At 48.6% G+C, this 25,777-nt stretch overlaps 1 protein-coding gene across 14 annotated transcripts in view; it reads left to right on the forward strand.

Moving 5' to 3' along the window:
* Window positions 1-25,777, forward strand: part of ACSL6 (acyl-CoA synthetase long chain family member 6) — a 50,054-nt gene that overhangs the window by 13,843 nt on the left and 10,434 nt on the right. For 12 of the 14 annotated variants that reach the window (XM_054694413.1, XM_054694425.1, XM_054694423.1 and 9 more), the window contains 12 exons: window positions 3,395-3,615; window positions 6,752-6,866; window positions 7,501-7,565; window positions 8,931-9,032; window positions 9,539-9,638; window positions 10,174-10,352; window positions 11,527-11,559; window positions 12,896-12,947; window positions 21,469-21,542; window positions 23,152-23,229; window positions 24,493-24,627; window positions 25,030-25,164. In XM_054694413.1, coding sequence (XP_054550388.1) covers window positions 3,395-3,615; window positions 6,752-6,866; window positions 7,501-7,565; window positions 8,931-9,032; window positions 9,539-9,638; window positions 10,174-10,352; window positions 11,527-11,559; window positions 12,896-12,947; window positions 21,469-21,542; window positions 23,152-23,229; window positions 24,493-24,627; window positions 25,030-25,164 — 1,289 coding nt within the window. Of the gene's footprint in view, window positions 1-3,394; window positions 3,616-6,751; window positions 6,867-7,500; window positions 7,566-8,930; window positions 9,033-9,538; window positions 9,639-10,173; window positions 10,353-11,526; window positions 11,560-12,895; window positions 12,948-21,468; window positions 21,543-23,016; window positions 23,095-23,151; window positions 23,230-24,492; window positions 24,628-25,029; window positions 25,165-25,777 lie in introns of all 14 variants that reach the window. The other 2 variants (XM_037508351.2, XM_054694415.1) reach the window with 2 other exon arrangements.

The following is a 25,777-nucleotide window of genomic DNA, read 5'->3' on the forward strand; positions in this document are numbered from 1 at the left end:
TAGGTCCAGTGTGGGCAGAGGTGGGGTGGTGATCACACACAAGGCAGTGGTTTGTGAGGGTGCAGTCTGAAGCTTGAATCCTAGCTGCCCCATTTACTTACTGTGTACCTGTAAATGGGCGGTAACTTCTTCAGGGAAGTCTTTTTGTTCCCACCTTCTAGTGAGCATGTGGGGCTCACATTCAGCAGGGCAGCAAGTGCTTCCCAGGCTCCAGGAATTCAGGACATTTAGACAAGTTCCATTTTTCCCCCTCCTGGGAGTTGGGGTACTTTGGTCATTACTAAAAGTTTGGACATCTGGCAGACCAGCCTCACAGACTTGTGGCACCAACCCCAGTCGAACATTTCATGGGCTCATAACTCAGTTTCCCGAATAGAATGTTCAGCTCACTTAGTGAACGGTTCTCTCTCTGCCTTTATCCCTCAGTCTCAGCTTCAGTACGATGTTTAGCTAGAAGCCCGCTGTATCTGAGTCAGGTACCTCCTCTGACTCACCATGTCTGATCAAAGACCAAACTACATCGCACAACACTGCCCTCTCCCTCCGGTGTCTCCCACCACAGGCCTGAGGGCAGACCCCCACCTGGCTTGTTTCAGGGCCCAGCACTGAGCTAGATAAGAACGTGGCCCATGTGAGAGCCTGTTAGGTGAAGGGATGGTTGGGTGGGTAGGTATATGGGTAGGTGGGTGAATGGGTGGGTGAGTGGATGGGTCGATGATGGGTGGTTGTGTGAATGACTTGACCATTCTGGGCTGTGCTCTGTGAAAACCCCAGCATTTGAGCAATTATTGCAAATTCCCATATTCTGCTGTAGCATCAACTGCTGAGGACCAGAGACTGATAGCAGTGAGGCCCCATTCCAGGGTTTTTTCTAAAACAGACTGTAAAACTGAGCTTTTAGCAAGTAGGCAGGGCCATATTGGGCTTTTGCTTCCCAGTTCATTGAGTCAGTTGAGCACATTAGAGCAACTGGCAATCAGTTAGAGCCGACCCAAAAGATGGTGTTCATATCTGGATTTTCTGCTACAGAAAATCCACGGTAAGCCATGTAGCTGAGGGGTCTGGCTATGTCTTGGTCTTCCCATCTTTAGTTTATAAAAGTAAATGTTCCAGGGAAGTCAGCTGGCTACCTGCCCAGGGTCCTTCCCAGAGTGGTTTTTCTTGGTGAATTCCTGTGGGCTATACGTGGGTCTCTGCTTTGCTAATGTACAACCTTAATATGATCGATATGCCAGGAGCAGTTTGCTCCGTGGGATGACCTCAAAACTGATCCAGCTTGAGGAGGCTGCCAGTAAAACTGGATTTCTGGCTCAGGAACTTACTGAGAATGTGCTAGCTGACTGGGGGTTCGCTTTCTCTACTCCCTCCGGAGCACCCAGAGCTCACGGGTGGTTGATGAGTGTTCCCAGGTCTCAGACAGTCTGTCGCACCATCTGCAGAACACAACCCCTGCTGGGTCACAGTCCCTGGGCCCAGTCACCTCTGTTCAGTGTTGTGACCGGCCTGGGATGAGCAACCTCCTTGATCTGACCCTTAGCCATCTCCATAGTCCAGCCTCTAACTATGCCAAATGAACTATGAGGAATTTTTAAAGCCTGAGTGATCCATTGTAAAGATGGGGAAGTGGAGGTCAGAGACATGGGGTGTGCTCAACCTTGTGTAATTTATGAGAGGTGAAGGGATTTGAACCCAGGAATTTTACTGCTCTCTCTGCAATGACTTTGCACATCTCTGACCACATCTCCAGGGTGGTGATGTTACAGTTAGCACAAATGCCATTTATTGGGATTTCAGCAGATCTCTCCTCTGTCAAGGGTCAAGCAATTGCTGTTTGGCTCCTATCCCTTGGCTGCTGAGTGGTTGCTGTTGAGTTTCTCATTGTTTACCAAGAGGGGAGACGACAGCCATTTCCAAAGGTGGAAGGCCTGTGAGGAGGGTGCCAGTGGACCCACCTACCCCCTGCTGGGCCAGAAGACGTCTTCTAGAGATGTCAGGCAGCACTTCTAGCCTCAGGTCCCCCCTGGACAGTGACACCAAGGACATTGCAGTGAGGATAAAAACATCCAATGCCTGGCCCATCTGTCTACCTACCTCATTCTTGGCAGAAGCAGGCCCCTGAGCTCTGTTTGTCTAGCCTGCCAAGGCTACCTCACTTAGCAGCTCATAGGAGGGTGTGGTAGCCCCAGGGCACCTCTCTTTGGTGGAAAGTCACTCACCAATGTCTCTCACAGAAACAGTCCTACTCTCCACCCAGGGTATCTTCCATGTTCCCCAGATAGGACTACTATGTCCACTTGGTCTGCAGTAGGTAAAAGTGGCAGACTGGCCACCATATGCAACATTACAAAAATATGCTGGTTACCCCTCGGAGCCCACAGCACTTCACTGAGCCCTTACTCTCTGAGCCTTGGTTCCTTTCCCTTCCCACCAGTTTAAAATCTGTTCCCTCTGCCACCTCTCCTGTTCCTCTGGACGTTGTGGGATGGGACCCCAGGGAGGACAGCACAAGGCCAGTTAGTTGTGGGTCCAGCTGTGCCCCCTGGTGCTTAATCTGTGGTGGTGCAGCACCATGGAGCAAAATGACCAGCATTCTGGGCCCAGGGGAGCAGTGCTGCTCTTGAGAGTGCTCTGCTATTCCTCAGTAAGTTGGCCCCAACATGATCTCTGACCCTAGCAGGCCTTTGGCGCCAACGTTTTTACAAGGATGCCCATGGAGGGTCAGGATTTGGGCCTGAGGGACTTGCTATATGTCACCCACTGGACCCTTGTTAGATAGGTCATTGCCATCATGTCTTGATGACTGAAAGTGTCTGTCAGGGCTGGTCTTTGGGCTCTGCCCCTTATCTCTTCTCTGTCTCCAGAAGGGTGAGGGCCTGGGTTGGGACCGTTGAGGTGAAGGAGGAGAAGGCTGCGTTCCTCTACCCCTACTCATTCTAGGCCCTGTGCTAGATACCCCTGTTGATCTTCTGTCTTCTCCACACCCCAGGGAAAAAAACAAGCAAAAATGCCATGACCATGCAGGTAAGGCAGAGCACCCAGGCCTTAGGATTCAGGAAGCATTAACTCTAGACCCATCAGAGCATGTCCTGGTCCCTGAAAGATATGGAAGCAAAACTGCCAGCCAGTGCCCAGGGCCTGAGTGTATGGTTTCTCAGTAAAACTGGGTCAGATGTTTGACTGCCAGGGGTGAATGCTGGTTCTGGCCTGTCAGTGGGAAGGCTCTTCCAAGCAGCTGCTTCCAGAATACCTGTACAGCACCAGAAGAATATATACCCCAGGGCGTGCCCTACAGTGTATTTGGCCAGGGTCTCACCGAGGTCACTATGTCACTCATGATCCAAGTCAGGTGGGGTCAAACCAGGTCTCCTCTCTCACCACCTCTTGTTTCCTGCAGAGATTATCCTTTCACTTTTGGAGAAGATGCAGACACAGGAGATCCTGAAGATACTGCGGCTCCCTGAACTGGGTGACTTGGGTCAGTTTTTCCGCAGCCTTTCAGCCACCACCCTCGTGAGTATGGGTGCACTGGCCGCCATCCTTGCCTACTGGTTCGCTCACCGGCCAAAGGCCTTGCAACCACCGTGCAACCTCCTGATGCAGTCAGAGGAAGTGGAGGTGAGCAGGGTGGCAGCAGTAGGGCTGTGCAAAGTAGCGGGCAAAGGACAGGCATCTTGAAGGTAGAAGCCAAATTTGTGGCTGATTTGACTACCAGTAACCCAGAGAATCTCAAATTCTGGCAGCCAGCCAGTAAACCCCACAGTGAGCAGGCTTGGGCAGGGTCTCCTAACATGCTCCTTCTGCCTCGGGAGAACCTGAGCAGGCCTCACCTTGGCACAGAGTTTGCTCTTCTTGCTTGGGGGGCCTGGATGCACAGATGTCTCCATAGGAGGCCTAAGCAGCCTCTCCAGGGGCTACCAGATAAATTCCCACAACTCTCCCTGTTCCCAACCCCCATGTGCTGCTGGGGCCCACAGCTGAGCCCACCTCAGGGCCTGGCCCTCTCAGAGCATATGGACTCACAGATAGATCCATAGAGGTAAAGAAGGTACAGCTGTCCAGTCTGGACAAGTCTAGAAGAGCCTGTGAGGTTTAGTTATTAAGCTTATGGAATTTGTTTTGCCTTTTTTAAAAAAATTGTGCTTTTTTAATCCCCTAAACTTTAGTTCCATTCATTTTGAATAGATGATATATTCACAGTTCTCAAATAGACTGAAAAGCTTCCACCTCTTTCCCCTAGCTTCCCAGTTATCCTCCCTGGAGAACTGCATTAACAAATGTCCATGAGCAAATGTATAGATATCTACCCCTCTTTTCAAATGATATGAAGCTACCTACATGGTTCAGCACCATGCTTTTTGCTCTTGACGGTGAGTGTTGGCAATCATAAGCACAGCAGACTTTTGCCTGGTGGGAGAGGGCACAGGTTAAGATAGGGCCACATCTTCAAGACCTTTTTCCAACAGAAGGAATGGTGTATGCAAAGGTGTATGAAAATCCACCTAGTGGCTTTGGGAAATGGTGTTTTGTGTGGCTGTGCCATACAGGGTGGCTGGGCAGTAGAGATGGGCTACAGAAGGGCTAGCAGAGTAGTGATGAGAATGGCCTTTGGTGACCTGTAGCCCCTTAATGGCTGTACCTTTTGCTGGGTGTATGGTCCCTGACAGTTTCTTAACGCTCTAAGCCTGATTTCCTGTCAAGTGGGTAATGAAAAGAATATCTGGTTGTGTTAACTTGCTGAGACAACTCAGAGAAAGGTTTTGGTAAGTTTGTCATTACAACTTACCTGTAGATGCCAGCAAGACCAAAGCCCCATGAACTGGACAGGGACCCTCAGAGTGGGCAGCATGGTTTTATTTTGGGTTTTCAGTGGTAAGTCAATTTGTAGTGTAGAAGGGGATGGGGCAAGCATGATGCGGCAACTGGGATGTCTGGGCAGAAAGTGACATTGAGCATAGAGTCAGGATGGGGGGTGGGCCTGGCTCCATATAGGGGCCACAGAGTAAATCACCTCATGGCACTGGCTTGTATTATAGGGTGTGGGCCATAGCTAAGGCCTCCCTTGCTGGGAAGACTGAACCTTCCCTTGCCTGGGCATCCCCTAGAAGTCAGAGGGGGCCCAGATAATGGATGGCCTTAGTGTTTACTTTGTGTGTTACATGATGAGAGACATAGTTCAGATCATATCACTCACCCCAGCTTACAATTCTCCTGTGACTCCCTATTGTTTTCACTCTAAAGTTTAGAGTCCTTCCTTTGATTGGCAGCTGCTCTGGCCTCCATGTACCACTTTGAGCTCTATGAATGACCTACAGTTCCCAAAATGCACTTGTGCCGCCTGCTCCTTGCATTTGTATTTATTATTGCCTCTGCTGAGATTGCCATTCCTTCCTCTTTCTGCCTGGCAAACTCCTATGCATCCTGCAAAACCCTACTCCATGACCACACCTTGACACACATACCCTCTTGAACCTGTTCTGTCCCTGGCACACAATCTCTTGCTCTGTGGTTTCTTTCCCTCTGAGTGCTAACCAATTCTGACTCTGTGCCCCCAACTTCCTGCATGCATCTCATATGGACCTGGAGCTATGGTAAAACAGAACTTTATACTGCAAAACAGTTGGGAGCTTCCTGTAGTTTTGAGTTTGGCTCTTTACTCTTTTTTTTTTTTTTTTTTTTAAGATTTATTTATTTATTTATTTATCATACAAGCACTGGGTTACAGTCAGAAGTTTCACCAGAGCCAGAGCGGGGAGCAGAGCAGGCAGAAGGACCAAAGTACACTGCTGAGGGGAGCAGCGGGCGGCAGGAGAGGTCTGCGCGCCATGTGGGACCCTCACTCAGCCGCAACGACCGGCACTGCAGAGGCTGCGGGCAGCCTTCAACTGCTGCGCCACCAGGGAGGCCCTGGCTCTTTACTCTTTTTCCTCAGACCTGATCTAAGAGATGGTGGGCCATGGGCCAGCCCAGTGCAGCCCAGAGAGTGCTCAGCAAAGAAACAGAGTTGTGTTGGGAAGGAGTTCTGGACTCGGGGAGCCTGGGAAGGGTGGTTTAATTAAAAAGATGCAGGAGAAGAAACCCAGCTCCTTTCCTTAGACCCTGGTGCCGAGGGTGTTTGCTACCTGTCCACTCTGGATCCCTACCACTGAGGGCACAGAAACTCACTTGCCCTGGCCTCTTTACAGCCCTTTGGACCTATGTTCCTGGGAAAGTACCTTCAACCTAGTAATCAAACTAATTCACACTGATATTGGATGGCAGCCTTCTCAACCAAGGACTGCACCCAAGTGTTTTTAACCTAGGGGCGTAGCAGAGGCAGTGGATGGGAGATATATTGACAGATTGATAATGTTGCCAGGGGATACTTGATTCCAGCCAATACTCCCTATTCCATTGTATGAGTGGATATGGGAGTGTATAATACACAGTAACTGAAAATTCTGGATATTTTGTGTATGCTGACCCGGTATGTGGGTGGTGTGTGTGTGTGTGTGTGTGTACTGGGCCTATATGTGCAGAAGCCTACTATGTTTGAATGCGGATGCATACAAGCCAACTGTGTACAAGCCATGTGAACATGTGTAGAGGTTGTTAGTAACTACACCACCTGTGTGAATGTACATCAGGTGTGTTTCAATCCCAGTTGTATGCCTGATGTACATCCCAGCTGTGTATAGCCTGGTGCATGCTGGTGCCATCTCCTGGCACCTCTGCCTGCCTTACCCAGCTTCTCTGGCCTGTGCTTTGCTCATAGGATAGTGGCGGGGCCCGGAGATCCGTGATTGGGGATGGTCCTCAGCTACTCACCCACTACTATGATGATGCCAGGACCATGTACCAGGTGTTTCGCCGTGGGCTTAGCATCTCAGGTGAGAAAGGTTGTGAGGGTGTGGAGGGGCTGTGGCAGGGATTGAGCAGCTACGAGGGCAAGTGTGGACTAGCATGGTGTCATGGGCATGGCAGGTGAGTGGTACCCAGGTTCAGAGGAGAGAAGTCCCTCTGACCTTTCTCCATCCAAACAGAAAAGTAGCTGTATTATGTGGCCAATGGGCTGACCTCAACTTTGTCCCAGTCTTTAGTTAGGACTCCCAGATCTTAAGCCATCTCCTAGTCCATACTCTTAATCTCCCATTTGCAGTCCCTGCTGAGTCCTGCACTGCCAGGGCCCTGGCTGACTTGGTTCTGAACCTGAGCCTCTGAGATATCTGGGTGACCAGTCTATGGGGCGCATCCCCCAGTGGTCCCTGTGGATCTTCTTGCATCTGCATCACACAGGTCAGGGAACCAGGACTGCATCACTTCCCATTCCTAGACCTCCCTGATTCCTGGGGAGATGTCATGTTTAGGTATATTAGGGCCTCAAGGCCTTCAACAGGTTAGCTGGGAGGGGGGGCAGGTCATTTGTTTCATGGACCGCCCCACTGAATGGGATGTCCATTCAGTTCTCTAATGGGCAGGTATGCCTTTCCTCCTGCCTGGCACAGCCTTCTCTTCTATCTACAGGGAATGGACCCTGTCTTGGCTTCAGGAAGCCCAAGCAACCTTATCAGTGGCTGTCCTACCAGGAGGTAAGTGATAGAGGACAAGCCCTATCCTGTGCACTTGGGCTTCTTGTGGGCACGTTGCTGGGTCTCAGCGGGTCTTTTTTTCCCCTTTGTCAGCACAAGTGTCTTTTCCAGTTTTATATTTAATAGAAGTATTACTTTACAGTATTGTAGAGGTTCCAAAATCACATTCTTTCACCACACCCACAACCACATGTCCCCATTCACCATCTACCACCAACCAATCAGTCCCTTCTACCCACTCACTCCCCCATTCTTCCCCTCTAGTTACCACCTTTCTGTTATTGTCAGGGTATAAAGGTGTGTTTCTGTTTTCTTTATATTCCACAAATGAGTGAAATCCTACATTATTTGTCTTTCTCCTTCTGACTTACTTCACTTAGCATAGTCCCCTCAAGGCCATCCATATTTTCACAAGTGGCAAGATTTCATCTTTTTTTTTTTAAAGACTGAGTAGCAGGCCATAGCGTGCATATAGCCCATCCTCTTTATCTATTCCTCCTTCATTGGGTGCTTGAGTTGTTTCCATGTCTTGGCTCTTGTAATTAGTGCTACAATGAACATAAGGGTTCATAAATCTTTTTGTGTTAGTGTTTTCATAATCTTGAGGTAACTACCCAGAGGTGGAATCACTGGATCATGTGGTAGTTCTATTTTTAGTTTTTTTATATCCAAAAGAGCAGGTTTATTATTAAAAAGGGGAGGAGGGGTAAGGACACTTGCACAGACACAAGCAGGCAAGTGCCCCTGAAAGGGACAGGTTTGTTAAAAGAGAAGCCTGCATAATCACAGTTGGGCGGTCTCCGGAGCAGAGCTGCTGCTCCTGCTTTGCAAAGGGAGAAGGTCGTGAAGAGAAACACCTGCATAGTCATAGGTGGGCAGGGGAGCTGCTGCTCTATTTTTAATTTTTTGTGGTTTGTCTATACTGTTTTTCACAATGGCTACACCAGTTTACATTCTACCAATACTCTTGAGGGTTCCTTTTTCTCCACGTCCATGCCAACACTTACTTCTTAACTTTTTGGTAATAGACATTCTAAACATTGGGAGGTAAAATCTCATTGTAGTTTTGATTTGTAATTTCCTGATGATAAGGGATCATAGAGCATTTTTTCGGGTGTCTGGTGACCAGCTGTACATCTTCTTTGGTCAAATGTTTACTTAGATCCCCAGAAAGTCTTTTTTTCCTTCCTGGCCTGTCTGCCAAATCCCTAACAGCAGTGCCACAGAGCTTCCGGCATAGGAAGCCCATGAGAAAAGCTTCCAGCACTTGGATAGGGAGTTGAAGAAGTCTGTGACACGTGTAGGATCCCCCTTCCCTGCCAGAAAGCACCTTGTTTTCTCATCACTCTCCATGTCTGTATGCAGGCGGCCGACAGGGCTGAATTCCTCGGGTCTGGACTTCTCCAGCACAATTGTAAAGCTTGTACAGACCAGTTTATTGGTGTTTTTGCACAAAATCGGCCAGAGGTTAGTATCTGGTTTTAGAGGAATCAGTGGTTTGGAAGATTGGGTGCCATAGGCTAGCCATGTCCCCACTGTTTGTAAGGACTGGGACAAGAGGAATGATGGGATGTTCTTGACCTATGCCATCTCCTCCACCTTTACCTTTACTCCTTATCAAAACTGGACACCCCAGCCAACTTCCACTCATACCCCAACAGGCCTCACCAACAGCTTCTCCTTGAGTCATAGAGAAGGAGGACCTGGGGAAGAAGCCCATGCACGCCCTAGAAATGGGCTTGGGACTGCTTGACGTAGAATTCTAGAGCTCCAGAATTCCCTGGTCTAGAAGGCTGTGGGTAAGCAGACACAGCTTGTTAGCCTCATGGACTCCCTGCCTCGTGTTGTGGGCCAAAACAATACTCTCGAGGCTCAGGACCCAGAACAAACACCCTGGTTACCTTATCCAAAGGGCATATGGCCCTTTTGTCACCTCTGTGCTCCCCTCACCACTGACTCTTATGTCTCCACAGTGGATCATCTCAGAGCTTGCCTGCTACACCTACTCTATGGTGGTGGTCCCACTCTATGACACCTTGGGCCCTGGGGCTATTCGCTACATCATCAACACAGGTGAGGCCACCTCTACTCCCTCCTGCTACTGGCAGCCAGCCCCTGGCCCCCAGCCTCAAAAAATTGTGCTGATAAGAAACATTTTGCTTTTGCTATCAAAAAACACTAGCGATTTCCTCTTCAGCCCCTGAGTTGACTTCCTGTGTCCAATTGTCCTAAATTATATGTCATTATATAAAGGCTCCTTCCACAGGGCTGGGCTGCCAAGAAAACACCTGCACCAGCTCTCACATGGGTTGCAAACCCTCTGAGTTTCACGGCAGCTTATAGCAGATGCTGGAGGTTGGTAACTAATTCAAGGAGACCTGGGATGATGAGGGCTGAACCTGGAATCTACTGCAGATTTCCTGGCCTTCTTCCCTTGACTCAAATCCATGCACTTACCTCTGTATGCAACACATGGCCCACACGACCTGTCTATGTATATATCTACATGCAATCTGTGGCACATGCAGCTCCTCGCTCTGCCCAGCACATGCTGCCCACAGTCATGGCCTGTGCCTGAATGGCCTGACTCCCCTTCATGCCCCTCCAGCTGACATCAGCACCGTGATCGTGGATAAGCCTCAGAAGGCTGTGCTTCTGCTAGAGCACGTGGAGAGGAAGGAGACTCCGGGGCTCAAGCTGATCATCCTGATGGACCCATTTGAGGAAGCTCTGAGAGACAGAGGGCAGGAATGTGGAGTGGTCATTAAGTCCATGCAGGCTGTGGAGGTAAGGTTTGCTCCTGGGCTGCTTGCTGGGCACAGCTTGTTGGCCACTGAATGGAGCCATCAGAGTTGTCTCAGGCTCTTAGTATTGAGACAGAACAGACTTCAGAAGGACTGGTTGTGGGAGATGGGGTTGATGCCCATAGGCATCCTTGAGGCAGCAGGCTTGATTGACTGGCAGAGTGACTGACACAGGCACTCGCAGGTGGATGATAGTGCTAGGCTGCCCCAGAGCTACTCACACAGCTGCTTAAGCCTCCTTATTTCCAGCTCAGTCTGTCTGTGCCTGAGGGCTATAGACATGAGGTCTCAGAGTCTTGGAAAAGTTCTTGCAATTGTGTCCTGGGCCCCCAGCAGTTAGCAGCACCAGTTTGTCTGTGCAGCACTTCCCAAGATGTCAGGTTGCTGGCAGCTTATGGCCTCTGTGAACTCAATCAGATGACTCCACTGTGCCATATTGAATTAAGGTCCCTGCATCCTCCAGGTCAACCCTGTCTTCCTGTCTTCTCCTAATTGCACCCCTCTGTGGTTTTGGGGGCCTCATCCTCTCTGCCCCTCTAGCTCTCACCATTCATCAGGAAACACAGGCCATCTACTTGGTCTCCTGAGAAAGCATCCAGATGTGCTGTGAGCACCTCAAGCCATCCCCCCATTGTGGATGTGCACAATACCTCACTTCTCCCTGGGCCTCAGGCCCCCATCTGTAATGTGTGGCATGGTCTAGACCTGGAGAGACCACTGAGGTGGTATGTCCCATGAGGCTACATTTAGACAGGGAGTCCTGGGCTCTGGACCTGGTGCAAGAGTAAGGCATACCGTGAAGATAATTTTGATGCATTTACTTTTTAAATTTTATTTATTTATGTATACAAGAGCTGGGTGTAGGCCAGATTTGTGGGGGAGAGGCTGGTGAGAGGATTCACTAGAGACAGAGTGGGGAGCAGATCAGGCAGATCTACTGAAATACACTGCTGAGGGGAGCAGTGGGCAAGCTAGGAGAAGTCTGCTGCACCATGTGGGTCAGTTCCCTGGCTGGGGATTGAATTCATGCTGCAGTGGCTGCGGATAGCTTCTTAGTGCTGAGACTTAACCCCTTGAGCCACCAGAGAGGCCCTACTTATTTATTTTTGATGGATGAGAACTTTTGAGCTTTTAAAAAAAGTGTTTTCCTTTTCCAGGAGTGTGGCCAACGGAATCATCAAGCTCCCGTGGTAAGCTTATTTGCTAGCATGTGTCTAATGAGCAAGACAGTGTGCAAGGCCTGTCCTCACATAGCTTCTCACTGTGCACAGGGCCTTGGAAGAGAGGCCAGAGCAGCAGCAGCACCCCTATGCCAATACACAACTCTTGTGAGCAACTCAGGAAATGCCCACTCGGGGTGCCTCAGGACTTCTGTAGGTGAGGGTTCAGAGAAGGAACTGCAGCAGGAATCAGATATTGGAAAGGGAGAAAAAAGGCCAGCCAATCGTGACTTTCCCTTGGTCCTCCAGCAGTTTTTTCTTTTGGGAAGTCTTATTTTTTCCCTTGAGTGGAGTGAACTCTCTAGAGGATAGGATGAAAAGATGCAGCAACAGATCCAGAAGTGATGCTCAGGGACCATTGGCATCTGCTGTCTTTGTTCATCTTTCTTTGTGAACTCTTCATAGTGTCATTGCTCAAGTGACACTGCCCGGGGTGGAGTCACCTTGAGGGTAGCTGCCCCCTGGGAAGGTTCTCAACTTTTTAATAAGTCCTCTTGCCTGTCCTATGTCCTATATCCCTCCCTTCTCCTTCAGCTCAGCCCTTTCCATTCCCCTCACCACCTCTGTGAGATTTCTCATAAGCAGACCCCAATAGGTCATGTCCCTGCTTCCCAGGGCCTTCACAGGTAGCAGCTAGTGAGTGTCTGCCTCCCATAGATCCTGCCCCAGCCTTCAAGAATGGCTCTCTGATCCCTCAGTGCTCCCTGCCTGTGCCTCTCCTAGACTGCCTACCCTCACCTCATCTGGAGAAATCTTATTTGTCTTTTGGTCTCAACTCTCATGTCACCTCCTTTGGGAAGACATTTGGCAGCTCCTGCCAATGACCCCAGGACTATGTGCCAGGCAAGGGCCTGATGCAGAAAGGCCTTGGTGACACAGTAGGCAGCTCAATTCCTCAACTGTACTTCAGTCTACCCCCAGACATTTGGGACAAAATGTGAAGGGAGGAGGGAGCTGGGTCACAACCACTAAAAAAGTAAGATGTCTATTAGAGGTCCAGACATGGCCACTGCAGCCAAATCTCATGTAGACCTCAGCTCAGGCTCTAGTAAGGGAGACAATGAGACCAGGAGTGGAGTTAGATGCCCAGGCCCTCAGATGTTTCCTTAACTTCTTTTCCCCTTCTCTGCCCACCTTTGTGACCACAGCACTCAGGGACACACACACATACTGACACACACCCACACCCATATACAGCTCACCTGTGCATGTACAAAGGGGCACACTGCTACAGGGGGCCCAGGGTTCTTGAGCTCTGGTGGTTGGCACCAGGTATCCTAACACACCCTTCTTCTTACCTCTGCAGCCCCCGAAGCCCTGTGACCTCTCCATTGTGTGTTTCACAAGCGGCACAACAGGTAAGCCGGAGGCAGCCCGATCACCAGCCAGAGCCACCTGCCCAGTTCCTCAGCAGCCTGGTGGGGTGACTGCAGGGGTCTCTGGTGCCCTCTTTGGTGTGTGCTGAGCCATATTCCTATGTCTGGCTCCAAACATTAGGTCCCTCCTGCTGCTCGCAGTTACCATTGTTGGCTGGATGCAGATGAACAGTGTGGACTGGGAGATCCAGGCTGGGGAATTGCTACCTTATGGAGCTGGGACCAGAGAAGGCCTGGGTGGCTGGGTCACATGTTGGGCACTAGGACTTTTCCAACTGGAGTCTTTCCTCTTTGAGAAGCAGCTCTTGCCCCTCTGCTTCCTGTCCCTCCCTGTTCTTTGTGTCAGCAACTGGGGAAGGAGTGGGGTCTGAGAATCTGATCATGCTTCTTCCGCCCTTGCCAGGAAGCTGTGAGCCAGTCACTTAACCTCTCTGTCACCACTTTCCCCATTTTCTCACCTATGGCAGAGGTGTTTAACGGTGCCATGTAGGAGATAGGATGGTGTGTGAGAGGGCATTGCAGACGCATGCAGACTGGGGCTGGTTACCAGAGGCAAGACTGTCAGGAAGAGGACTAGCAGAAATAACACACGCTATGCCTGGTTGGTGCTGACACAGGCGCACATGCATCAGCATTGGTGGAAAGAGGCAAGGAAAGAAGGCTTCCTGGGGGAGGCAGAATGCGCATGAGAATCATCACCAAAGGCAGTCAGCAGTGCCCTGCTTACCCTCCCACGGCTCCACTTTCCCAGCACAGCCTCAGATCGGAGGTCAGCAGAGTTGGGGGTGCCGCCACCAGCCAATAGAAGCAGAGGACTTGTACCCTGCTCTCCTAACTCCCAGTCCAGTGCTCTTGCCATTGCTGCTTTTCTTACTGGATGACTTGGGAAGTCACTTTCACTTGTTCTGAATGGGAAGAAGTTTCCAGCCTTCTTTTTCCAGGCCAAGGAGTGGCCCATCTGGATGCTGGTGCTTGGTGAGCATGGACATGCTCCCAACATCTTCCACGGACACAGCTTGTCAGTCATTTGTCAGATCCTTGACCAGCCCCACAGACAGGACTGTCCTTGAGGGGAGATCATAATAAACCTGACTTTATTGAAGTGAGATGTAGTCTTGCTATAAACTCAAGTGGATTCAAGGATTTCATCCCACTCTGCTAAACCCTGTCAGAGAAGAAATAATATGGCCCTCACTCTCCAGGAACCAACATCTAGAACCAACCCAGACTCCAAAACTCCCCTTCATGTTTGTTTGTTTTATGTCATGACTTTCACAATGTGAACTCTGAGTGACGTGTCTCTCCACTCTGGATTGGGGAGCAGGTTACTACTGTGGCCTCTAGCTATAGACCCTTGCCTCCCAAGAGTGCCCTTAAGCTTTTAATGGGTTGCTGGGTTGCAGATGCTGCCCCTGAGTCTGGAAGAGAACCACATGATGCAGAAATATGCTGTTGCTCAGTGGAGAGGGAAGGCCCCACGTCCTGCGCTTTTCCAGACTATGGAATCACAATCGAGATCTAAGCCATCTGCCCAAAGTCTATGTGGTAGAAGCAGAACATGAAGTCTGGGATACTGGTTGTGGTTTCAAGCCCAAATCTCCCTTTCCAAAGGAGCGGCTGTAGCTGAGACAGGCTTGGAATAAGTAGACCTCTCAATGGATATCACCCTGCCTGGACAACCTTTGATTTCCTAGGCATTAGCATAAGCCTGTGTTGTGCCTCTGGTAGTTATCCTCTTGTTGAGCACATCAGCCACCTGTGCTCTCAGCATCATATTCCTGGATTCAGCTTTCCTTCCACGCTGAGCATCCTGTCTCCCAGCTTCACCAAGGGTCACATGGTTCTTTCTATGGGGAAAGATGAAGAATATAATCTGAACTTGACATTTAGTTCAGAGTTCTGGTGGAATCACTATGGAAAGATTTTCTTCTTGCATGTGATGGAAACATCTCTGGAGATTCCCAGGATAAGTGCTTTGGAACCCCTAATGAGCTTGGGGTTTGTCTGTACTGTGATGGCTGATGGGTAAGTATGTTCAGCTGAACAGGAATCTGAATGCCCCCTCCAGGAAATAAAAAAAAGAGATAGTTTGTGGTTGTAACAGGCCAGTTTGGGAAACTGAGATCTATGAATGATAGTTAAGATATAGCCTTATGAGTTAGTTACCCTCTCTTCCCAGAGTAGAAAATGCTGTAGTCTAAAATACATGCTTCACATGCTATGTGTTTTTACCATCCTCTTTCTAATTTATGTAATTTCATTCATTCGGCTCACTTACAGAACACCTCCTATGCATCAGAACCACTGATGAGGAGTAGAGTGAGGATACAGGGACAGACAGACACAGCCCTGCTCTCATGAGCTCATGGCTCATGTCATCAGGCTGCTCAATACAATGTGGTCACTGCCTGGAGGGGCTGCATCCTGGGATGTTTAGAGTACCAGGCCACCAAGAAGTCAGAACTGCGGGACAGACAGGGTGATGAGAGAAAGTGAATCCAAACACAGTCCTGAAGGCTCAGTCACTGAAGGAGAAAGGGGGAAGGGTATTGTCAGTGGCAAGCGCTTGGGCAGGATGGCTGCTGTCAAGGAAGTAAATGTTGCTTAAAAGGGAGAGTTGAGTGAGGAAAGAGGTTTAGGAACAGGGTCTGGGAACACAGACAGGAGGGGAATAATAGTGGTAGGAGTTCCAAATGGAGGCTGAGTGGAGCAGCCAGAGAAACTAGAAGAGAACAGACTCCATCAGTGTTGTCTGGTGGGGAAGCTGTGCCCGTAGGTTGCCTCCCCCAAAACACCTGCCAGTGCTCTTTGTAAGGCTTGGCATGGGGCCAGTGGGGGACAGGCAGAAGAGTAATGAGAAGTGAGGGTGTGTATTCAGCAAGTGTGGATACTTCTTTCAAGGAGCTGTCCCTATCACCAAAATGTCCGTAGGATTGGAACAGTCAAAATCTGAAAGCAGCTCAAATGCCCATCAGTAATAGAATGATAAGTCTACAAGAGAATGTTATAACACAATGTGGAGTGGAAGAAACCTGGCACAGAAGATCTTCCTTTTATATAATAGTATAAGCACAATAAACTAGGCTTTGGTTTTCACAGTCAGCATGAAAGTTGCCTTCCAGGGTAATGATGTCCTGGAATGTGATGATGTGTTTCTTGTTCTGGGTGCTGGTTGCACAGGTAAGTTCACTTTGAAAACACTCTGTTGAGTCCAATGCTTATTTGATCGCTTTCCTATATGTGTGTGATGCTGCAAGAGAATGATTATTTTTTAAAAAATGATTATTTTTAAAAAAGATTCATTGTGAAGGAATGGCAGAGAACAAGAGTGGCAGCTGGTGGGAGGAGAATGGGTTTTCTGGGTGATTTCCTGGAAACACCTCCAAGTGTTTCTTACAGTTGAGATTGGATTGCTAGAGATAGAGAAAAGGGAGGCAATGCTTGATGGAGCGAGGCCCCCAAAGCTTTCATAGATTGGGGATGGGGGAGAGAAGAGACTTCCAAGTGCCAGGAACTAGATGTTCCCCACAACTGGGGGGAAGAGAGGAGAGAGGAGTCTGGGAGGCTACACAGATTTGGCGGGGTAGGGGCTGCTCTGTGTAGCAGCAGCCAGGACCCTGATTGGAGGCTGAAAGGAATGGGGAATAGAGCAGCATTCACCAGCCATGGTGTGATGCTTTCAGCGAGGAGAGCCTTTCCCCAAGCCTTTGAGGTCTCTGGTGGGACAGTGGAAAAGACAGACAGCTGGATTGACTTAGTGGGATGGTCAGAGCCGGGTGCTCCAGAGGAAGCCTGGGAAAATGACTGAAGTGAGAGAGAAAATGACTGCTTGGGAGGAGGGTTACAGGGAAGATGGCAGGAGTCATAGGTCTGGAGTCTGTCAAAGAGTCTGAGCAGGAGAGTGCTGGGAGTTCTTAGTGGGGCTGGGAAGATTGAGGATACCCAGTTAAAGCCAGTCATCTTCAGTCATTTGGCTGAGCACATAAATGTCCATCCACCCCAAAGCTGTGGCTGTTCGAGGCAGTGTCTCTGGAGAAAATGCTCACTTGATCAGTCACTCCTTTTGTAATCTCTAGCTTAAGACTGGTGCCATCATTGCACACAGAACTACATTACAGCATTCCTATTGCGTGGCTTTAGGAGACTTTCTTATCCTCTCTTAAACCTCAGTTTACTTGATTATTTTTTTTTAATAGAGGCATGTTTGTTTATTTATTTATTTATTTGTTTGTTTGTTTTTGTTTATACATGCACTGGGTACAGTCAGAAGCGCGGGAGGGTGAGAGAATTCACCAGAGCCAGAGCGGGGAGCAGAGCAGGCAGAAGGACCGAAGTCCACTGCTGAAGGGAGCAGCGGGCGGCAGGAGAGGTCTGCGCACCTTGTGGGACCCTCCTCCGGTGGCCGGGGAGCAGCCGGGGATCAAACCGGCGTCGCAGAGGCTGCGGGCAGCTTCGCAACCCAGCGCTCAACCACTGCGCCACCGGGGAGGCCCTCAGTTTACTTGATTATTAAATGAAAACATTTAATACCTACAGTATAGGGTTGTTTCAATAAATAACTGAGCTACTACTGTATGTATGAAATGCCCAGAGTGATGCCCACATTAATGGGTATCCCGTAATTGGCTGTGATTACAGTTATTACTGTATTCCTACCAGCCTGATTCTTTAAAATTATGGTGTCGATGAAAGTAAGGCGCAATCTAAATAAGATTTGGGAAACTTTAGCAGGGAGATGAACATTATCTGCATTATAAATCTTCTACAGTGTTTCTCTCAGAGCTATGTTTTGTAACTCTCCTTTGAGTAAGTGTAAGTGGGAACAGGAAGCCTGAGGGTCCAGCATGGCTTCCAGCCCCAACTCCCACCCCTAGAAGAGAAACTTGGAGCTCAGCTTCACTCCACAGCTACTGTCTCTTGAAGCCATCGTCCATCTGGGGCAGGTCTTCACTCAGTAAAATGCCCACTAGGTATCATCCATGGGCTGCCCACCCAACACCGGCTGAAGCCAAAAGGCCATTTCCAGAAATTGGATCTAGGAGAGTTGTTTTCCCGTCTGTGGCTGGAGAGAAAATGAAGTTCATGAATGGCCAGCTTATGAGTAGAGGGAGGAAAATGGAAAGTGGGTCTCATAATGCTGAAATGCTAGGGCCTGGTGGCAGCACCTCTCACTGATGTTGCAGTAAATCTATAGGAAATGTGCACCCCTCAACCTGGATTGCATATAGGTATAGCTAGGAGTAAGTACTTAACCTGTTCCTCCATGTCAGCACCTTGGAAAATTTTCCAGATCATGATTAAAAGCGGTGCTGCCAAAGGAATGTATGCACTTATCCTGAATCAGAGCCAAAGAAGCAGAGCCTTTCCAACAGCCCACCCTTTACCCCCAGCTTGGGCCTTTTGTCTCCCCGCAGGATTGGTGGTTAACATTCACTTCTCCAACATCCTTTGGATGACATCTAGATATGACTTGAGGACATAAGTTGAATATTTCTTGGGATTTTTTTAAATTCTGTAACTCATTAGAAGGTTGTAAAATTTAATTCATAACTACGAGAAAACATTTGTTTCTGAAACTTTTCTCATCGCGTTGGAAGGGAACAGGCTTGTCTGACCAAGCAGACTGAGAAACTACTACCGTTGTGTGTGTTTTCACCGAGTTAAATGGAGGCTTTAGATATTTTTCATCAACGAAGACAATTTTCTCTTGAGATTCTTAAACTGTCCACTCTGATGTCCTATTAGGCATGAGTGAGTCAGCCACTCTGGCAGATCTAAAACTCTCTAGCACTAATATTTTGTGCAGGTCTGATTCCATGCCTAGTATTTCAGGGATTTCCTTAGAAAATTCTAGAGCCTGAGAATCCGCAGATGAAAATTTCCAAGTAATACTTCACAGTAGTTTGGGGGCTCAGCAACTCTATGCTAGAAATTTTCTGATAGGGGCCTGGAATTGAGAAAACATGTTGGGATGAAAGAAGGATCAGTAGAGATGAAACAGAGCCCATTGATCTTATTATTTTCGGAAGGAGGATATTTTAACAGCTTTCTATTAAAATATAAATTTTAATAACGTAAATTTTTAATTTATAAATTTAAAAATCCTGTACCCGCGTCCCCTCTGTGATTTGCAATATAGTTTAATTTTTTTTTAAAGATTTATTTATTTATTTATTTATACAAGCACTGGGTACAGTCAGAAGCACGGGAGGGTGAGAGAATTCACCAGAGCCAGAGCAGGGAGCAGAACAGGCAGAAGGACCGAAGTACACTGTTGAGGGGAGCAGCGGGCGGCAAGAGAGGTCTGCACGCCATGTTGGACCCTCACCTGGCAGCCGGGGATCGAACTGGTGCTTCGGAGGCTGCGGGCAGCTTCGCAACCCAGCACTCAACCGCTGCGCCACTGGGGAGGCCCTGCAATATAGTTTATTGCCAGAGCACATGTTAAAATCCTTCCCACCACACATTTTGGTCAGACAGAGATAAGGCGATTATTGATGCTCTTGTCTCTGACAAATAGGTCACCAGTAAGTTGAGCAAACAGGCCTCATGAGATATAATTATGAGAGCAATTTTGTTTTTGTCTCCATCTGTTCCTTTAAACTAACTCAGTGGGGGTAATTCTTTTTCTTTCCCTACATAAAAAGTAGGTATTTTATGCCACTTTTGGTCACTCCCAGGTAATTAAAAGCCCCATGGTCATTGCAAGTCACAAACATAGTCTTAATTCAACTTTACAATCATCAGTCCCAAAATAGGACTGTGTCTACTTCATTGAGACCTCCCCTCTCCCCAGGTAGGGCTGGCAGCTGACTTGGTGGGGAAGGCATGGTCTGCCTTTCCTCTTCTTGTCTCTGGTGTTTCTCCTCCCCCAGCTTGCTAGTGAAGGTTTCCACTCTCTCTCACCAGGTGTAAGTGGAGAGAGAGAATAAGTAAGTGGAATGTAAAAATTGGGAGATGGTTTCAGGCAAATGTTTAAAACTTGCTCTTTGCTTCAAGGATGCTTTCAGTTTTCTTGATGCAAGCAGTGCCCTTCCTTTGGTTGCCCACTCCCCTACTCCTCTACAGCTTTTGCCCCGGTGTGCACTGTTATCACTTCCCCCTGATGTGTGTGTGTGGGTGATCCCTCTGCCATGGCAAATTGACTGGTGCACACGATCCCCTTTTTAACCCACCCCCCACCCCCTCCCCTTCAGACTGATTTTCTTTCTGCAGACTCCATTTCCAGTCCCTGGGATTTACTGTTTTTTGGCAGCCACGGGCTTATTCACCTTTCTTATTGGCTCCCCTAGTTGCAGGGAACATGATCAGCTCTCCTCACAGGGTCTGAGTCAGCTTGGGTATCAGGTGGGGTTGGGAGAGAAGATCCTTCATTCCTTCCCTTGATGGGTTATAAAACGCTCTCCAAAGAAATCCTCCTCACAATAATCTCTCTTTTTCCCCTTCCTCTTTTTTCCTTCTCTCCTCCCTCCTTCCTTCTCCCTCTCAGTCTCACTAAGGTAAAATTTACATGGCATGAAATTAACCATTTTAAAAGTGAATAGTTTTGTTCACTCTCTTAATCTCTACTCATTTGCCCCTTTTATTACCTCTTTCTGGTGTGGGTTGCAAAGTTAATGTACTGGTTTATTTCCTGGATAAATACTGTGCATGGTCTGGCCCCCCCTTGTGGAGTTTCACAGCTATTATATCTGCTGCCTCAGTGGAAACTTCTGATTTAACATGTTTTGTACATGGATTATATCCTTAGACCTTATAGAAGGCCTGTGACCTGTGTTCCTTTCTTATAGGTGAGGACAGTTACAGAGGGGAAATGACTGGCCAAGGTTATGCTAACAATGAAAAGACCTGGATTTGAGCCCAGTCAGACCTACCCAACATCTGCCTCAGTGTTGTGTCCATCCCAACACGAAATGGTGACCAACCTGGTCTCCCTTTCTAGGATCCCTACCTAGCCTCCAACTCAGTCATCCTGTGAGCTCCCAGGCTTCCTCATGAGCAGTAGATCATGTCAAGACAAGCACATCGCTATCCCATCTTTGCCAGTGAGCAGCAGTAGAGGCCTGGGCTCTCTCCAGGGGCTGGATGTGGCAAGCAAGTCCTAAAGTGCCAGATTCTGGACACTAGACCTGTGTAGGCCCCAAGGGCAGCAATGAGTGCTGGCTGTATGTGAGAAGGTGAGGCCGAAAGCCTGTGCTCCCTGAGAGACGGGAGAGGGGAAGGTACAGGCCAAGTAACCAAGCCTTCTGGCCTCAAGGCACCCTACCTCTGCAGCTGTGTCCCCTGCCTTCCGATACCCTGCTGCTCGGCACCTGATGGTGGGCTTCTAGTGTTCACAGGATGAAGGGCCCTGAAGCAGCAGTCATTTTGATGGTGGCTGTGGATGCTGGCCTGAGGCCCAGGTGGATGGCAGTGGGTATCCGGGAATGCCGACTCAAGCACTGTTCTCTAGGAGTGGCTCTTGAGCTTCCAACTAATTAGCCTTCTTGCTTTCTCTTTTCAGGGAACCCAAAAGGTGCGATGCTCACCCATGGGAACGTGGTGGCTGATTTCTCAGGCTTTCTGAAAGTGACAGAGGTGAATAAAGTAGACTCACTAATGCAGGTGTCTCTTGAGGACACCTTGAAGTCTCAGGGGTTTTTTGTTTTATTTTTTTTCTCTCTGATATACTTGGCTGCTATTCACTGGCAGAAGTGTCTGTTTTCATTAGGGCAGCCCCACTTTTATAAATACTTTTAACCCGAGCCTCTGAAATGATCCATATCTGATAAATATTCAGTTGATTTCTGAGAGCATTCAGATCCCAGAGAGAAAAACATGTAAACTATTTTCCATTCGTAACTTCAAAAACTGAGATACTTGTGGTTTTGTGTGTGCCTTTATTTAGAAAGTATTCCTTAACTTGTTTTTCAAGTAGGTCAGGGTTTAATTCAGTCATTTTGTATTTAAGGACTACTAGAGTCTGAGAAACAACGGCAACTGCTAATTTATAAGGCTGTACTTAAAGGTAAATCTAAAATCCAAAAAGCTTGATATCTTGGCCTGACAAAAGCATGTTAGCATTTTATAACCAGCTAAGAAAAGAAGGACCTTTTTCCATGAGTGGTGAGTATCCAAATGCCCTACAGTTTCCTTAAGGAGAAAGAAAGGTACTTGTTCATGTCAGTTATACTTTTTCTCCACTGTGGGGAAAAGCATCCACATTCATGCTGGATGACATCGTGGAGCATGTGCCCCGGGCAGTTACATATGTTGGTAGAAAAGTCAGGACCCTAGACTCATGTTCTCAGAGCTTGTCGAAACTCATTCACAAGTCAGCCCAGGAGAAAGATGGCCTCTTTGAAAGGGCAGTGAGCTGGGGAGTCCAACATGGCCTGTTCCTTGTCCCTGAGGTCAGTCCCATCTGTGAGATGTGGGCCGACAGGTCTCCCTCCGCTTTCCCAGGCCATGACTTGTGAGGCCTGGTTCGGCTCATACCCCAACCATACTTGATGGAGACTTAGGGTTTTCTGGGCTCCTTTCTATGGAAGGAGTAGAAAGTGCTGACAATAGGAGATAGGAGACCCTCTGAATCCCTGCCCAGTGGCCAGGGGAAGTCCAGGAAATGGGCCCTAGGGCAGCTCCTGCAGCTGTGGGGAGGCGGGTAGAGAGCCAGGCTGGCGCCAGCTGACTACAAGTGAGGTCAGTCCAAGAGGAGACTTCCCTGCGGAGCTCAGCTCTGCTGGTTTATGTGTGCTTCATTTGGCTCTTTGCTTCTGCAGATAACCTAGACCCACTGGCGCTGCGACCTAACACTCCGCTTCCTATGCTGCCCTGTCTCTCTGTCTCTCTTTTCTTTCTGCACCTTTCATCTTCTTCCTTCTCTCTCACATTTTTTCTCTCTCATCTTAACTCTCTCTCTCTCTCTCTCTGTCCCTCCCCCTCCCAACTTCCCTCCCCCCCTTCCTGTTTGCCCCTCTAGGACCATTTTCTCTTTATTGTTTTATGACTCTCTTGTCGTCTTCCTGTCAGTGTTTCTTTCCTTTCTGTCTCCCATGCCCGTCACCTGCAGAAAGTGATCTTTCCGAGACAGGACGATGTGCTCATCTCCTTCCTGCCTCTGGCTCACATGTTTGAGAGAGTAATCCAGGTAAGACGCCCACCTGACTGACCGGGCCTTGCCTGGGCTCCTTCTGTTTTCTTACAGAGTCAGTGGGCTCCCACTTGTGCGGATGTGCACATTTCCTATTTGCCTTTAGCACACATGTTTGAGCGAATGGTGCAGGTAAGGCCCTGGCTTCAGGGAGGCACAATCTGTACCCAGAACCCTAGTGAAATGTCACTTGTCACTCTTGGCTTGAAGTAGAACTAAGTTGCCTGTCCTTGGAAGGTACCTAAGGGTCAGAGGGACCAGAGGATCTCGACCATCCCACCCATCTGTCCTGGGAGCACTGCTCCAGGGAAGACCCCAGCTGATGGCATCTCCTCAGAGAGCATTGCAGCTTTGCAGAAGGGTTCCACCATTGACCCTCTGCAAGTGTGGCTCATTTATAGCCAAGGCACATCTATACCATAGCTTGTAAATACCTAAGAAAAAGATAACAAGGCAGTAAAGTTAGGGAATCACATGTAATTCTTCCTGAATTACATCTCAGGCTGTAGATGGGACTGGAGGAGTGACTGGTCCTAAGACAGGCCTTGAGGGGTAGAGAGAGAATGGGGAGGTGGAATCTATATGAGGTGGTGGAGGGGAACAAAGAATTCTCCACATTTGTCACTCAAGGGACCAGCATGTAGACAAACTGTGTCTTCTAAGCCTCTCTCATTTTCCCTTGGGATGAGGATTGGGTGTAGAGCTGGTATAACAGGACATGCCTTCTAAACCTGGATTATAATGCCAGCCGTACTGTGAAATAGTTTGGTGACTCTGGGCAAGTCCCTTTACATCTCTGGGCTTTGTTTTCCTCACTTGTATAATGGAGACAAGGAACACTGTCTCCCTTGCAAGGTTGTCGTAAGCAATAAATAAAGGAGCATATAAAAAGCCCCTGATGTACCCCTAGTCTCATGGGAAACTAGTCAGGCCTCCCACCAAACAACATCCACAGCCAACATTTGCAGCATCTCTAGTACTCATGGGCGCTGTGCACTCTTACAGAGCTGCTGAGAAATCTTTAGGGGAAATTTCTACCCTCTAAGATGGGAAGCAGACCCAGTGATATGGGCTGGTACAGCTCAGAGGCCCAAGTCTGCAGGGAGGCCCCATAGGAGTGAGCGTGAGGGGCAGGCTCCAGTGAGACCTGACTGGCTGCTAGGGTTTCTCCCACAGGCTCAGGATTCCACTCCATCCCTTATTTCTTCTCCTCATACCTGAGTGAGACTTAGTGCAAAGGTGGTGGGGTGGGAGGGGAAAGGGGGGATTACTTCAGTGGTTCATGGCAGCAGCCAAAGCTGGGTTAGAGGGTCATGGGTAGCAATTTGGATAGCTCTGGACCGCAGCCAAGGGTGCCTCTCTGAGGGACTCTTCTTTCCTGTCCCCTCCCTCCAGTCTGTCGTCTACTGCCATGGAGGCCGTGTTGGCTTCTTCCAGGGAGATATTCGCCTCCTCTCAGATGACATGAAGGCTCTGTGCCCCACCATTTTCCCTGTGGTCCCTCGACTGCTGAACAGGATGTACGATAAGGTCAGCCCTATGGGGGTGTCTAGCAGGGCTGAGTGGCTGCCTGTCTGCTTGTATGGAGGACTCTGGAGCCCAGGCAGTCTTTCTCTGCCTTCAGTCCCAGGTCCTGGATGTTATCTCCTCTCTTGAATTCTTGGCTCTCCTATTTTTCTTCCTATTTTTCTTCCTATCCTTGAAGACCCTGGTTGGCAAGATTTTTTTTTTTTTTTTTTTTTTGTAATTTCTAGCCCTACAATGTATCTGACCCTTGTTAGTGTAATCCTGTGGAGATACACATTCACCTCTGGCAGGGGTAAAGGGATCAGGGTTTCCCTTCTCTGCTGGCCAGTCGGGCCTTTTCCTGGGTGCAGGGTTACATCATGGAATATGCAGACCCAACAACTGTTTCCAACTTATGTTCTTCAGATCTTCAGCCAGGCAGACACGCCATTAAAGCGCTGGCTCCTGGAATTTGCAGCGAGGCGTAAACAAGCTGAGGTTCGGAGTGGAATTGTCAGGAATGATAGCATCTGGGATGAACTCTTCTTTAATAAGATTCAGGTAAGAAAAATGAATGAATGATTATAGAGCCACAAACAAATGTCTGGTGGATCACCTTACAGAAGAATTAGATTTCATTCCAGTGGCCTGTAGTCTTATAAAATGTCTCATTTGCTCATGAAATCAAAGTTAAAACCACCATTGAAATTCTAAAGGACTCATTTTTGGTTCTTTGGAGATGTGTTATCGTTGCCAAAAAGCAACCAGCAAGAAGTACTCCTGGAAAGCAGGTCCCCCACCTTCCAAGGTGCTATGTCAGCTTTGCCATGGGTGCACAGATCCACCAGTGACCCCTGGGGCTGGAGGTTCCCTTGCTCTGCTTTGTAGCCTTAGCCATGGCTGCTTTCCATCAGCGCTAGGCTCTAGCCAGATGGCCAAGAGTCTTTCTTATTTATTTATTTATTTATTTATTTATCTATTTATTTATTTATTAAGATGTATTTATACAATCACTGGGTAAAGGTCAGAGGTGCGGGAGGGTGAGAGAATTCACCAGAGACAGAGCAGGGAGCAGAACAGACAGAAGAACCGAAGTACACTGCTGAGAGGAGCAGAAGGTGAGACAGGAGGGGTCTACTGTGCCATGTGGGAATCTCCCTGGCCAGCCGGGAAT

Source organism: Talpa occidentalis, unplaced genomic scaffold (assembly GCF_014898055.3).
Source record: "Talpa occidentalis isolate TD23 unplaced genomic scaffold, MPIMG_talOcc4v2.1 talOcc4.13, whole genome shotgun sequence".
NCBI lineage: Eukaryota > Metazoa > Chordata > Mammalia > Eulipotyphla > Talpidae > Talpa > Talpa occidentalis.